The sequence below is a fragment of the Pongo pygmaeus genome, chromosome 1 (assembly GCF_028885625.2).
Source record: "Pongo pygmaeus isolate AG05252 chromosome 1, NHGRI_mPonPyg2-v2.0_pri, whole genome shotgun sequence".
NCBI classification, from domain to species: domain Eukaryota; kingdom Metazoa; phylum Chordata; class Mammalia; order Primates; family Hominidae; genus Pongo; species Pongo pygmaeus.
In genome coordinates, this window is record NC_072373.2 from 201,570,368 (window position 1) to 201,584,394 (window position 14,027).

General features: G+C 51.0%; 1 protein-coding gene across 11 annotated transcripts in view; it reads right to left on the reverse strand.

The window, feature by feature from the left end:
- The window catches only part of PTPRU (protein tyrosine phosphatase receptor type U), a 95,621-nt gene that overhangs the window by 67,242 nt on the left and 14,352 nt on the right, over positions 1-14,027 (reverse strand). For 8 of the 11 annotated variants that reach the window (XM_054439300.2, XM_054439291.2, XM_063657836.1 and 5 more), the window contains exons 2-7: positions 9,467-9,598; positions 6,083-6,354; positions 5,515-5,596; positions 5,294-5,409; positions 4,814-4,988; positions 3,954-4,247 (exon numbers count right to left, since the gene is read on the reverse strand). In XM_054439300.2, coding sequence (XP_054295275.1) covers positions 3,954-4,247; positions 4,814-4,988; positions 5,294-5,409; positions 5,515-5,596; positions 6,083-6,354; positions 9,467-9,598 — 1,071 coding nt within the window. Of the gene's footprint in view, positions 1-3,953; positions 4,248-4,589; positions 4,701-4,813; positions 4,989-5,293; positions 5,410-5,514; positions 5,597-6,082; positions 6,355-9,466; positions 9,599-14,027 lie in introns of those variants that run through there. The other 3 variants (XM_063657857.1, XM_063657851.1, XM_054439330.2) reach the window with 1 other exon arrangement.

Below are 14,027 nucleotides of genomic sequence, written 5' to 3' on the forward strand. Positions count from 1 at the left end.
GCCAAGATAATTCAATAATAATAGACTTTTCAACAAATGGTAATGAAGATCTACATACAAAAGAACGAAGTTGGCCGTGCATGCCTATAATCCTACCACTTTGGAAGGCTGAGCCAGGTGGACCACCTGACATCAGGAGTCTGAGACCAGCCTGGCCAACATGGTGAAACCCTGTCTCTACCAAAAATACAAAAATTAGCTGGGCGTGGTGGTGCGCATCTGTAATCCCAGCTACTCAGGAGGCTGAGGCAGGAGAATCGCTTGACCTGGCAGGCGGAGGTTGCAGTGAGCTGAGATTGCGCCATTGCACTCCAGCCTGGGCGACAAGAGTGAAACTCTGTCTCAAAAAAAAAAAAAAGAAAAGAAAAGAATGTGGTTGGATCCCTACCTCACACCACATTTGAAAAATTAACTCAAAGTGGATCAAAGACCTGAAAGTAATAGCTGAAACTATAAAACTATTAGAAAAAAACACAGGAGTAAATCTTCATGCCTGTGGATTAGGCAATGGTTTCTTAGGTATGACATCAAAAGCACAAACAACAAAAGAAAAAAATAGATAAATTGAAAACTTTTGTGCTTCAAAAAAAAACTATCAAGAAAAAGAAAATATAATCCACAGAATGGGAGAAAGTATTTGCAAACATAAACATCTGATAAGCATCTAGTGTCCAGAATATATAAATAACTCTTTTTTTTTTTTTTTTTGAGACAGAGTCTCAGTCTGTCACCCAGGCTGGAGTGCAGTGGCACCATCTCAGCTCACTGCAACCTCCACCTCCCAGGTTCAAGCGATTCTTGTGCCTCAGCCTCCCGAGTAGCTGGGACAACAGGCGCCCACCACCACACCTGGCTAATTTTTGTATTTTTAGTAGAGGCTGGGTTTCACCATGTTGGCTAGGCTGGTCTTGAACTCCTGGCCTCAAGTGATCCACCCTCCTCGGCCCCCCAAAGTGCTGGGATTACAGGCGTGAGCCACCACCATGCCTGGCCTACTCAGAATATATAAATAATCTTACAACTCAACAATAAAAAGACAAATAACCCAACTTAAAAATTGGTCATTTTTAACACTCTGAAGACATTTCTACAAAGTAGAAGATATAGAAATGGTCAATAAGCACATGAAAAAGTGCTCGATATCATTAGCCATCAGGGTAATGCAAATCAAAATTACAATGAGATACCATTTCATATACACTAGAGTGCTTATAAGACGACAGATAATAACAAGTGGTGACAAGGATGCAGAGAAACTAGAACCCTCACAGACAAGTAGCGAGAATTTAAAGTGGTACAGCTGCTTTGGAAAACAGTCCAGCAGTTCCTCAATGAATAAACACAGAGATATCTTATGATATATATGGTACATAAGAAAAATGAAAACATATATCAATATAAAAACCTGTACACAAATATAGCAATACTGTTCATAATAGCCAAAAAGTGTAAACAACCCCAATTTCCATCAACTGATGAATGACAAATAAAATGTGATATATTTGTATAATGGAATATTATTAAGCAATAAAAAAGAATGGAGTATTGATACATGCTACGATGAGGATAAACCTTGGAAACATCATGTTAAATGGAAGAAGGGTCAGGTGCGGTGGCTCACGCATGTAATCCCAGCACTTTGGGAGGCCAAGGCAGGCGGATCACCTTAGGTCAGGAACTCGAGACCAGCCTGGCCAACATGGCGAAACCCCATCTCTACTAAAAATACGAAAATTAGCCAGGCGTGGTGGCAGGTGCCTGTAGTCTCAGCTACTCGGGAGGCTGAGGCAGGAGAATCCCTTGATCCCAGGAGGCGGAGGTTGCAGTGAGCCGAGATCACGCCACTGCACTCCAGCCTGGTGACACAGTGAGACTCCATCTTAATAATAAATAAATAAATAATAAAATAAATGGAAGAAGCCAGTCACAAAAGATTATACATTGTATGATTCCATTTATGTGAAATGTCCACAGAGAGGCAAATCCATAGGGACAGGAAGGAAATTAGTGGTTGCCTAGGGCTAGAGGTGTTCGAGTGAAATGGAGATGACTGCTAAAGAGTACAAAATTTCCTTCTGAGGTGATGAAAATGTTCCAAAATTGATTGTGTTAATGGTTGTGTAACTCTGTCAATACAGTAGTCCCCCCATATCCACAGGGGACACTTTCCAAGACCCCTAGTGGATGCCTTAAACCACAGAGAATTCCGAACCCTAGATAAACTATGTTTTTCCTATACATACACACCTATGATAAAGTTTAATTTCTACATTAGGCACGGTAAGAGGCTCACAACAATAACTAATAATAAAATAGAACAATTACAACACCACACTATAATAAAAGTTATACAAATGTGGTCTGTCCCTCTCTCTCTCAAAATATCTTATTGTACTGTACTCACCTTTTCAAGCCTCAAGTTGACCACAGGTAACTAAAACCATAGAAGGAGAAACCTCAGGGGACTACTGTATACTAAAAACCACTGAACTGTACATTTTAAGGATTGAATTGTATGAGATGTGGATTATATTGCAATAAAGCTGTTATCCAAAAAAAGCCAATTCTAGAGGTTATATACTCTGATTTCATTCATATAATATTTTTGAAACAACAAAATTTTAGAAATGAAGGACAGATTAGTGACTACCAAAAGTTGGGGAGTAGAGGAAGAAAGGGAGGTGAATGTGGTTATCAAAGAGTCCTTAAGGGGATTGAACTATTCAGTATTTTGACTGTAGTGGTGAATACACAAACCTACACATGTGATAAACTGTGCAGAACTACATACACATATACACACACACAAACAAGTACAAGCAAAACCAGAAAAGTCTGAATAAGATCTGTGGTTTGTATCAATGTGAATATATTGATTGTGATATTATACTATAGTTTTGCAACATGCTACCACTGCAGAAAATAGGGTGACGTGCACAGAGAATCTTTCTGTATTTTTTTTACAACTGCATGTGAATCTACATTTATCTTAGTAAATCCATTAAAAAAACACACTAAGCCAGGCACGGTGGCTCACGCCTATAATCTTAGCACTTTGGAAGGCCGAGGCAGGTGGATCACCTGAGGTCAGGAGTTTGAGACCAGCCTGGCCAACCTGGTGAAACTCTGTCTCCAGTAAAAATACAAAAGTTAGCCAGGCATGGTGGCACATGCCTGTAATCCCAGCCACTCGGGAGGCTGAGGCGGGAGAATCGCTTGAACCCAGGAGGCGGAGGTTGCAGTGAACCAAGATCGCGCCACTGTGCTCCAGCCTGGGTGACAGAGCAAAACTCTGTCTCAAAAGGAAAAATAATAATAATAACAACAATACTAAAGTCACAAAAAGAAAAACCTGTTGTGTTCTCAATTTCTCTTCTGATTAAACAAAAAGACCCTCATCTGGCACAGGTGTACCATCCTCCAACAGCTGCTTTGCCCTTTTTAACAAGGAAGAGCAGACCTCAGGCTCAATGCCCAGACAAGAGAAACCAGCTAGAACGTATAATATACTTGTATTTGATGGTGTTTAGTTGCTTATTTTATCTAGATGTAGAATTAAGAACACAGATTCTGGAGCCAGTCAGTCAAGAGTTCCAATCCCATCTCTGCCACTTACTAGCTGTGTGCTCTTGGGCCAGTCACTTAACATCTCTGTACCTCAGTCACATCTGTAAAATGGGTACGACAAGAGCACCTACATCGTGGTGGTGTTGTAAGTTTTAAATCTATAAATATGGGTTTGTGTGTGTGTCTACACACAGATATGTTTAAGTGCCTGACACAAAGTAAAGTATTCGCTATCATTATCTTTACCATAACAAGGGTTGAGGAAAAATCGCAAAGTTTTAGAAAGGTTTACAAGCACAGATCCAGGCCACGCTACCTCTCGAATGCGCCCCTCCATAGCCCTGGGCCCACCAGGGACTGAGGCCAGGGGTAGCGGCTGCACCCACCTGCGCATTTGGTGCGGCTGATGAGGGGTGGCCCGGGGCGGCCAGTGCCGCCGTCTCCGGGACGCGTGAGCAGCACGCTGATCTCATACTCTGTGTCGGGGTCGAGGTGCCACAGCTTGTAGGTCTGCAGGCTGACGGCGTGCACCTCAGCCCAGGGCCCGCGCGCCATGCGGTATTCAATCTCCTTGCGCACGATCGGCCCATCGCCAATGATGGAGTTGGTGTTGAGCTGGATGATGAGGTAGGTGGGGCCAGCACGCAGCAGCTGTGGGGGCGCGATGGGAGTTGGGGGCTCTGCGAGGAGATGGGGGAAAGGCGAGGCGGACCGATGCTGCTGTGAGACCTCAGCACCCAACCCTGAGTTCCACCACACCCAAATCCCTCTCCGTCCTCCCAGGGCCTCTCACGCTGCTACCAAGCCCTCAGCCAGACGCGCTCTCCTACCCCCACTAAATTCCGGGCCCTAAGGGGCACCTGGCTCCAAAGGCTGACCCCGCCCTCGCCCATCAGCCCACAACCCCTCTCTCAGGCCCCTCCTAATCCCCCAAATCCTCGCCTCCCGGAGCCGACCGCAGGCCAGCTAAGATCAACACAGAGGTCACACAGCCAGAACCCCACCCCTCTCTAGGCTCTCACCTTGACCCTGTCCGTTCCCCTCGACGCCAGCCCCGATCCCTAGATCAGATCTCATCCCGGCTGGGCCACTGCCATTTCCACATGCCCATCTTCAGATCGCGCCCCAGCGACACTCTGCCGGCCCCACCCTCCTACGGCCACGCCCCCGGGCAGAGCCCGCCCCCGCCGCCGGCCCCGCCCCTCGAGGGTGAGGTCCTGGCGCTCCCCGGCGTCCACCAGCTGACCCTTGACGATGAGCTCCGCGAAGTTGGAGACGCCCGCGCCGCGCGGGGCCTGGGACACACAGCGGTACAGGTCCTGCTCGGCGCGGCTCACGGCAGCCAGCGGGAAAGTGGCCAGGAAGCGCCGGTGGCTGATGTGCCGCACGCCCGCCGCCGGTACCAGCGCCCCGCTCTGCCGCTGCAGGGAAGAGAGTGAGAGGGTCAGGGGCGCCTCCGAGTGAGGGGTCCCGATCTCGCTCTGACCCGGGCCCCATTTAGCCGTCCCTACTACACCGCGCGGACATAGGTTCCTGGAGCCGCGCTCTGACCTGGGGGAATGGGGGACCCAAGAGAGCGCAGAGCAGAGCTAGGGGAGGGCAGGGACGCTGTGCGCGGTGCTGGAGTATGAAGCAGGGACTCAGCAACCTGCCGGGAGTCAGGGCCAGAAGCAGCCACCAACCCCCTCCCACCCCGCCCCCAGCCAAGGTCACCGCTCCCGCTCACCTGCAAGAGGAAGCGTTCGGCCTCGGCCGCTCTGCCCGCGGCCATGCACTGGAACGACGCGTTCTGGCCCGCGTTGACCTCCACGTCGCCCAGGCGGGAGAAGTGTGGGGCCTTTGCTGCGGGGTTAGAGCCGCGTCGTGAGCTGGGCCTGCGCCCCCTGCAGGCAGGAGCCGCGGCCGCCCGCACCCCTTACCCCTGCGCCCCAGTGGGCTGGGACTCACCGCAGGGGTAGCTGAGAAGCAGGATGTCATCTAGGCCCATGTAGCCCCTGCGGTCTGGGGAGATGAGGGCCTCAAACAGCACCTGGGGGAGGCGGGAGGGCCCCTGTCATACTGATATTCCTCCAGCCTTGCCTGGGGAGGTGCCCACTTTCAGCTCGGCCTCAGCCTCCTCTGCCTCAACTAGCAGAGGTCAGCCCCGCTCACACTGACCCTCCCTCCCAAGCCAGGTAGTTGGGGGTGGGGTCCCAGCGCCCATAGTGAACAAGGTGGAGGCCAGAGTTTCCATCCAAATCCTGGACAGTTACCCTCAAGCAGCCAGACAGCATTTCCAGGCCAGCACTGTTCCAACTCACCCTTGACCTGGGCCAGAGGCTATTCCTAGGAACAATGACCTCAGATGCTGAACCCAGACTGGCCCCAGACTGACCCCTGGCCTTGACCACAGGTTGCCTCTGATACTGAATGCAGACACATTCTAACTTCAGCCACTCATCTACTCCAACCTCAATCTGACATCCATCTGCCCCACCTCCAGGCACAGACTGACCGCTGACTGAACCCAGCCCACCTGATATTCATTGGGCCAGAAAGTGCTGACAGCCAGCTCAGCCTGGTGCCACTGACGGCCGTGGGATCCAGTCATATTCCACACAGCACTGCCCAGGGGGCCCCCATTAACGCGCACGTAGACGCCCAGGGTGCCCGGGCTGTGCCCGTCCCGGCTGTACAGGAAGTAGCTGAACTGCACACAGTGGGTGTCATTCTCGCTCAGGCTCTGGAAGATGACATGGGCTCGCTGGCCTGGGGCATGCTGGGAAGTGTTGACCATCAAGTAGGAGCCTGGAAAGAAAGGAGGAAGAGGCAGGAGATGAGGAGACCTCAGGGGAGGGCCAGGGCCAGGGGGGCACTGAGGAGGACTCCAGGCATCGGGACCCACCAGGAGTCAGGGATTCTGAGTTCTGGCCCCAGCTCCACCTCCCTGGGTGAGTCCCTTCACTTCCTAGCATCTGTTTCCCATAGGAGACCTGGAGCAGTAAAAAACACACAAACCTGACTTTGTCAAAACCATTTAAAGGCTGGGCGAGGTGGTTCATGCCTGTAATCCCAATGCTTTGGGAGGCTGAGGTGGGTGGATCACCTGAGGTCAGCAGTTCGAGACCAGCCTGACCAATATGGTAAAACCCTGTCTCTACTAAAAAAACAAAAATTAGCAGGGTGTGGTAGCATGTGCCTGTAGTCCCAGCTACTCGGGAGGCTGAAACAAGAGAACTGCTTGAACCTGGGAAGCAGAGGTTGCAGTGAGCCAAGATCACACCACTGCACTCCAGCCTGGGTGACAGAGCAAGACTCGGTCTCAAAAAAAAAAAAAAAAAAAATTACAGCTCCTTACAATCTGCAGGTCACAAAGCCCATGCCCAGCCTAACCACAGCTTTCCCCATGTTCTGAGCCATCCCTGGAGGCAGGGACTAGGTCATTCATCCCTGGAGTCAAGAGCTTGGCACACAACAGTCCCTCAAAGGCCACCCCTTCCAAAGCCCTCCCTCCACCTCCCACCCTGGGCTTCTCTCCTGCCCCCTGGGTTATTACTAAAGTGCCTGTATGTCTCCCACCAGACTGTGAGGCCTCAGGACGCAAGCTGAATGAATATGTAGAAGAGAGATTGAATGAAAGGATTCCAATTTCCCTTCCAGTCCCCATCCCTGAGTCTAAATTCCTGGGATACAAATCCCCTTGACTTCCAACCTGGAGAAAGGCAGCCTGTCCCTCCCCAGAGACCCAGGCTGGGTACTGGGGGAGTAGAAGCGGACTAGGCTGGCTCAGGACCTGGCGGGGGGATTTGGGCTTCCCAAAGGGCACCCAAAACCACCCAGCGCTGCCTCCTCCTGGGCTTGGCTGCCAGCCAACACAAGCTCATTCAGATCCCTGCTCCAGGAGGGCTCCCCAGGGACTCTGCTGGAGGGGATCTCATTCATCTCTGTAAGCTAGAAGCCCTATGGAGGCGGCTCCTGGATCAGTCCCAGCAGGGCAGTAGTAAACTAAACTCAAGTCCCCATCCCCACCCAGGAAGGGGCACTTCCCAACCCCCAACACACTCCCTCTTGGCCCACTCATGCTACTTCTCTCTCCTCTCCCTGCGAGCAGCTGTGTGCATCTTTCTCCCTCTTCCAATCTGACACTTTGTTCTTTCCTCCTCCTCCTGCTCCCTCTGCCTCCCCCTCGGCTCACTGCATCCCTCCCCTTCTCTTTCATTTACTCCCTTTGTCCCTGTCGCTCTTCCTTCTCTTCTCTCCAGCTCTCCATCTCTGAGTGAATCTCTCTCCTTTCTTCTCCCTCCACCACCAGCTCCCTTTCCTAGAATGTGAGAACCAGGAGGACAAAGACTGTCCATCTGGCTCACCACCACATCCTCAAGACCTAGCACAAGGCTCACACTAATTGCTAAATTCCCTCTCCCCTTTCTCACTGGGTATGTCTCTGCTTGCACGTGACAAGAGAGGCAGCGTGCCCTCAGGGTGGTCAGGACTGTAAGAGGTGAATTCCAATCAGCTGCCTTGTACCTGACTGCCAACCATGTATCAGACTGAGGCTGGGCCCTGGGAATATGGAGAGGCCCACACAAGGTTCCTGCCATGGTGGGTACCTTTACAGATTATTTTCAGAGAAATCAAACTGTGATACCCACTAACACCTGCAGAGACAGAGGTAAGTGCCCCAGGAAGGGCACAGTGTGAGCAAATGCACAGAAGGGGAGGCAGTGCAAGCCATGAGACTCTGCAGGAGGTGCCTGTGCCAGGTCATGAAGGTCTTCTCTCCTAGTGGCTTCAAGTCCTGGCCCCACCACTGAGAATCTTTGCTGCCCCTCCCTGACAACAGATGCAATCTCAGCCATGCTGTGAGCTGGGCAGTAAAGACCCTGGGCACTAGTGTGGTGGGGCAAAGGGAGGGGGCTTCAGACTGTGGAATTTCAGGATTCACTCAGAAGGCCCATTTGATACCCACACTATCTATGTCCTCTGACACAGCCCTTATCAGTAATAAAGTTGACAATTTGGCCTTTATTTGTCTCATTCTTTTTTAATCCCAGTTGTTTCTGCATCCAGTGAAGAGCAGCACTAGTAATCAAGGCCCCCAAAGACCCTCAGCCATAGCAATTAAATAACTGACCCTGCATGCCACCCCTGTGCTCTGTACTTTATATGCATCATCTCGTGACCCTCTGAAATGGAGTCCTGTTTGCCTCATTTTACAGTGAAGACAATGGAGCCTCAGAGACGTTAAGTGACACTGCTGGTAAAGTGATTGGAGACAGGGTTTGAGCCCAGGTCTTCATGACTCTGGAATGAGTGTTGTAGGGGCCATGATGAAAGCAGGAAGTGAGTACTATAATCCATATTATTAGTCTCCTGACTCCCAGTCCAGAGCTCAGGATGACAAAGGTGCCCCATCTTGAAATAGGAACAGAGCAAGGTAGAAGTCGAGAAGGATCTGGGACTTCCAGGAGGAAGAGGGCAGAGGAAGGAAGGTTTTATACACATCTAGTCCCACTGTTACTGCTCTTTTCAGCATCTTCAACTCCTGGAGAGACCAGGATTCAGGGGCTCTTTGGGAGAAAAGAATCTCTGAAGAGAGCCTCCCAAAGATGGAGGATTTAGGAAGAACTGAGAGTGGGAGTGGGCTGGATCCTGAGCTAGGCAGCAAGGGGAGTAATTGGAAGTGAGTTTTAGCTCACAGCCATGAGGGCCTGCACTCATTTTACACACGAAACTAGCTGACATGCACAATTAGACAGTGTCCAGAGAAAGCCACATTCAGTGTCACGTATGTCATTAAAGACGCAAATGTAGATGGGGCCCAGAGAGGTTAAGTAATGTGCCCAAGGTCACACAGCAGGTGGGTAGAAGTGCCTCCGGAAGGAGAAGAAGGGGTAATGGCGATGGAGAGTAGACTTACCGTGGGGCAGGTCCACAGGTGCCCGGGTGCCAGGGTGGATTCGCACTTGCTCCCACTGGAAGTCATCATACTGGGCCTGGCTGTACTCGCAGGGCACTGCTGGGTCACTTGCCTCCTCGAAGGTGCAGCCAGCTATGAGAGCAGGGCCTGGTTAGCCCAGGCTAAGGCAGGGCTGCTGGCCAGGAGGGCTCCTGGAGGGTAGCCCCACTCTCCCTTCTACCCAGGCCCACCTGCCCTCCTCCCTCTCTTCAGGCCCTTCTCCACACTGCTCCCTCCCTCTAGCGAAATTCTCCCTCCTCCACCCTCTCCCTCTACCAAGGTCCCCTCCCAATACCAAGATGTGCCTACACTGCCAACGCCCCCAGTACTTCCCAGGACCCCCCAACCACCACTGGCTCAGTCATCCATCAAAGACCCTCCTCAAAAACTAGTTATCAGGATTGCTATATTATTGGAACTTCACAACAATCCATAAGATCAGGAATAGAATTATCTCCACTTTGTGGATAACGAAACTGAGACCCCCAAAAGGCTGAGTGACTTCATTAGGGCCACACAGCTCACTGGTGATGGAGGTGGGGTTTGAACTGAGATCTCCGGATTGTTACTCAGTGTTCTGTCACCTGCCCCTCTATCTTCCCATAGAGGACAGACAGTGGGCCCTGGGCCTGGCAGGACCATGCATGCCATAATCCAGCCCAATGAGATCTCCTTTAAAAACAACAGTTGCCACCAATCCACTCAAGCCAGGCACGATGCTAAATGGCGTAAGTACAGAGCCTCGTTCAGGCCACGCATTCTGAATCAGGCACCACTATTTTTCCTACTTGACAGATGTCAATGGGATTCAGTCATTGCCCAAAGTCAGCCAAATTAGGTCTCTGCCTGCAGGAATGTGACATGCAAAAAGCACAGTCATGTGTGGACTAGGCACATGTATGACTAGATGAAGCAACTTCCCATGATTTGCAACCAGTACTAACAGTTTAAATGAGAAAGGGGGGAGGAAGTGAGGATTGAAATAGATGTGAGTCCTTCGGTTGGTAATGAGGTCCATATATCTTAGTGAGTTCATCAAAGGCCTGAGCTAGTTGCCTGATAAACCTGAGAACACTATTGGTTCAGAAAGGAATTGCAAGCTTCTCCCTGGCACTCACTCCCAAACCTTAGTGTTTGGAGCCCCATAAGGAGCCTGAGGCATCAGAAACCCAGGAAAATGCCCAAGTAAGTGGCGAGGAAGCAAGCGCAAACCATGCCAGACCCTGTCCTGGGTGCCTGCCAGCCACTGGTACTCCTCCCGATTTGACAGATGACGTGACTGAGGTTCTGAGGAGTGAAGGGATTTGTCCACAGCACCATGTGGTGGATCAATGAGTGGGCTTTGGTATCACAGACTTGGGATCGAATCTTGACTGCAATTTGCCAACCCTTGTGACCAGGGGCAGGTGGTTTCTCTTTCTGAGCCTCTGTTTCCCTATCTGCACATAGGCTTGTTGAGGATTTGATGTAGCAGCCCACTCAGCACAACGCCTAGCATACTTAAGCACTCAGGAAATAGCAGCTCTTATATGTACCATGCAAGTCTACTAAGGAACAGAGGTGGGATTTGAATCCATGTGGGTCAGATGATGAAGTCCAGGCTTCCTACAAGAGGTTTCGATACCAGAAGGAGCAGACCTGAGCTACTTCCCAATCTCAAGAAGAGGGAGAGGTATAGATAGTTGTGATATTTACATATATTTGGTTAGTGCAAAAGTAATTGCAGTTTTTGCCATTTTTTTAAAGTAATGGCAAAAACAGCAATTACTTCTGCACAACCTTATATTTATTTATATATATAAAACCCTTTGTACAGTCTTATGTTATAATGTTGGACACTTTAGGCCTCAGAAACAGGCCTCAGGAAACAAAATTTCTCTCTAACCTACTCCTGTCCTCCTTTCACCTGTCCAAGGCAGGGCTCTAATCTAATCATGGGTCATTCCAGAGACGGTCCTGCCCCATACCCTAGAGGAAGGAATGCCACGGAAAGGCCAAGTAACATCTAAGCACACAGGCCTTGCTGGGTTTAGATCGGGCACTTTATGTGCAATCACATTTGTCAATCATGCTTATGTAAGGAAACCTCCGTAAATACCCAAAAGGACAGGGTTCGGAGAGCTTCCAGACAGCTGAACACATGGAGCTTCCTGGAGGGCGGTGGGTCCAGAGAGGGCAAGGAAGCTCCACGTCCCTTCCCCCATACCTCACCCTATGCATCTCTTCATCTGTATCCTTTGCAATATCCTTTATAATTAACCAGTTAATGTGTTTCCCTGAGTTCTGTGAGCTGCTCCAGCAAATTAATCAAACTCAAAGAGGGGGTCGTGGGAACCCCAACCTGCAGCTGGTCGGCCAGAAGTTCTGGAGGCCCAGACTTGCGACTGGTGTCTGGAGGAGGAGGCAGTCATGGGCACTGAGCCGTCAACCCATTGGGATCTGACCCTTGTGCTAGAACTGAATTGGAGGACACCCAGCTGGTGTCTGCTACAGAATTAATTGCTTGCTTGGTGGTGGGGAGACGCCCCCACACATTTGGTCACAGAGGCCTCCTGTGTTGATGACTGCTGCTGTGGTGGTGTAAGGGCAGAGGAAAAACACCGTTTGAGGGAGCTTTTCCCTAACAACAGTACTTGGGGAGTGAGTGCCACATGATATTTGAGGAAGCTTTTCCCAAACAACAGCACCTGGGGAGTGAGTGCCATGTCACAGGCACAGTGCTAGCCATCTTCACATGCAGCAAGCGACTTCGCTTTTAGGAGGCTCTACTGTTTCATCTGCCGCTGCAACTCCTCTAGGGTGTGATGTGGATGATGTGAAGTAGCACATGAAAAACACACCCAGGCCAGGCGCGGTGGCTCACACCTGTAATCCCAACACTTCGGGAGGCCAAGGCGGGCGGATCGCCTGAGGTCAGGAGCTCGAGACCAGCCTGGCCAACATGGTGAAACCCCATCTCTACTAAAAATAAAAAAATTAGCTGGGCGTGGTGGCGCGTGCCTGTAGTTCCAGCTACTTGGGAGGCAGAGGTAGGAGAATCACTTGAACCCAGGAGGCAGAGGTTGCAGTGAGCTGAGATGGTGCCACTGCACTCCAGCCAGGGTGCCAGAGCATGACTCTGTCTCAAAAAAACAAAAAAAGAAAAAAGAAAAACACACCCAGAAGAGCCAGGCACAAAGGGGCTCCTCACTGCTGGGGGCTCCCTGTCTTTTCCTGAAATGGTGAGACGTGTGTGTGAGGATGGCACCAAGCAGATGGGATGAAGTAACAGAAGACTCTTTCCAGAGCTGGGGCAGGACCTTGGCTGAGCTCTTTGGCTCTTTGTTTGAAAAGCCCTGGTCAGCATCATACCCTATTGCCTGTGGGAGGTGGGTTTTAACCCCATCTCTACCCGGAAGGTCTCAGCTTCCCCTCTAGAAAAAGACCCACAGTGCAGCAGAGAGAGAGAACATGGCAAGTACAGAAAGAGAGCATGGTAGTCAGGGAGGACTTCCTGGAGGAGGAGGCCAGCTGACTTCAGCTTGAGCTGGGCCTGCCCTGAGGCTCTTAGCCAAGGCCTCCTTGAGGTAGAGGGGTTGCCAGAAAGGGAAGCCCAGGATCTAAAGCCCTGGCTGGGGTTCAGGCCTTTCCTGTTCCTTCACAAGTAACAAAGCCGCTGCCCTGATGTCTCACTCACCACCCTGGGGAGAGCCTGGGAATGCCAGCACCTTGGCTTCCTCTTGTTCATCCTGAGCCAGGCCACACGAACAGCCAGGACCCCCAGACTGACTAACCTGCACAGTGACACCCAGACCACCTGACCTCAGTCACAGGAGCCCCCAGATAGACTGACACCAGTCCTGTGATCCCCAGACAGACTGACCCAAGTTGGTGACCCCCAAATAGGCTGACCTCAGCCAGCCTGGCTCCCAGCTGACTGTCCCTGTTGAAAGTGGCCTCTGCCTCATACAGATGACCCCCAGACTATCTCACTTCAGCCAGAATAACCATCAGACTGACTGACCCCAGACCTGCCCACCCCAGCCACAATGACCCCTGACCTCTGCCAAATGACCTCTACAACTGACCCCAGCTAGGGTGACCTCCAAGGAGTCACTCTGGATGGGCTGACTGACTGACCCCATCCAGAGTGATTCTTTTTTTTTTTTTGAGATAGAGTCTCGTTCTGTTGCCCAGGCTGAAGTGCAGTAGCATGATCTCAGCTCACTGCAACCTCCAGCTCCCAGGTTCAAGCTATTCTCGTGCCTCAGCCTCCAAAGTAGCTGGAATTATAGGCACGTGCCACCATACCCAGCTCATTTTTGTATTTTTAGTAGAGACGGGGGTGTCGCCATGCTGGCCAGGCTGGTCTCAAACTCCTGGCCTCAAGTGGTACCCCTACCTTGGCCTCCCAAAGTGCTGGGATTACAGGCATGAGCCACTGCACCCAGCCTCAGAGTGATTCCTTAACCAGATTCACTCCCTCTCCCTGTCCCATGTCTGTCTCTAGACCTGTGTCTCTGGGCCAGGCCCAGTTCTAGCT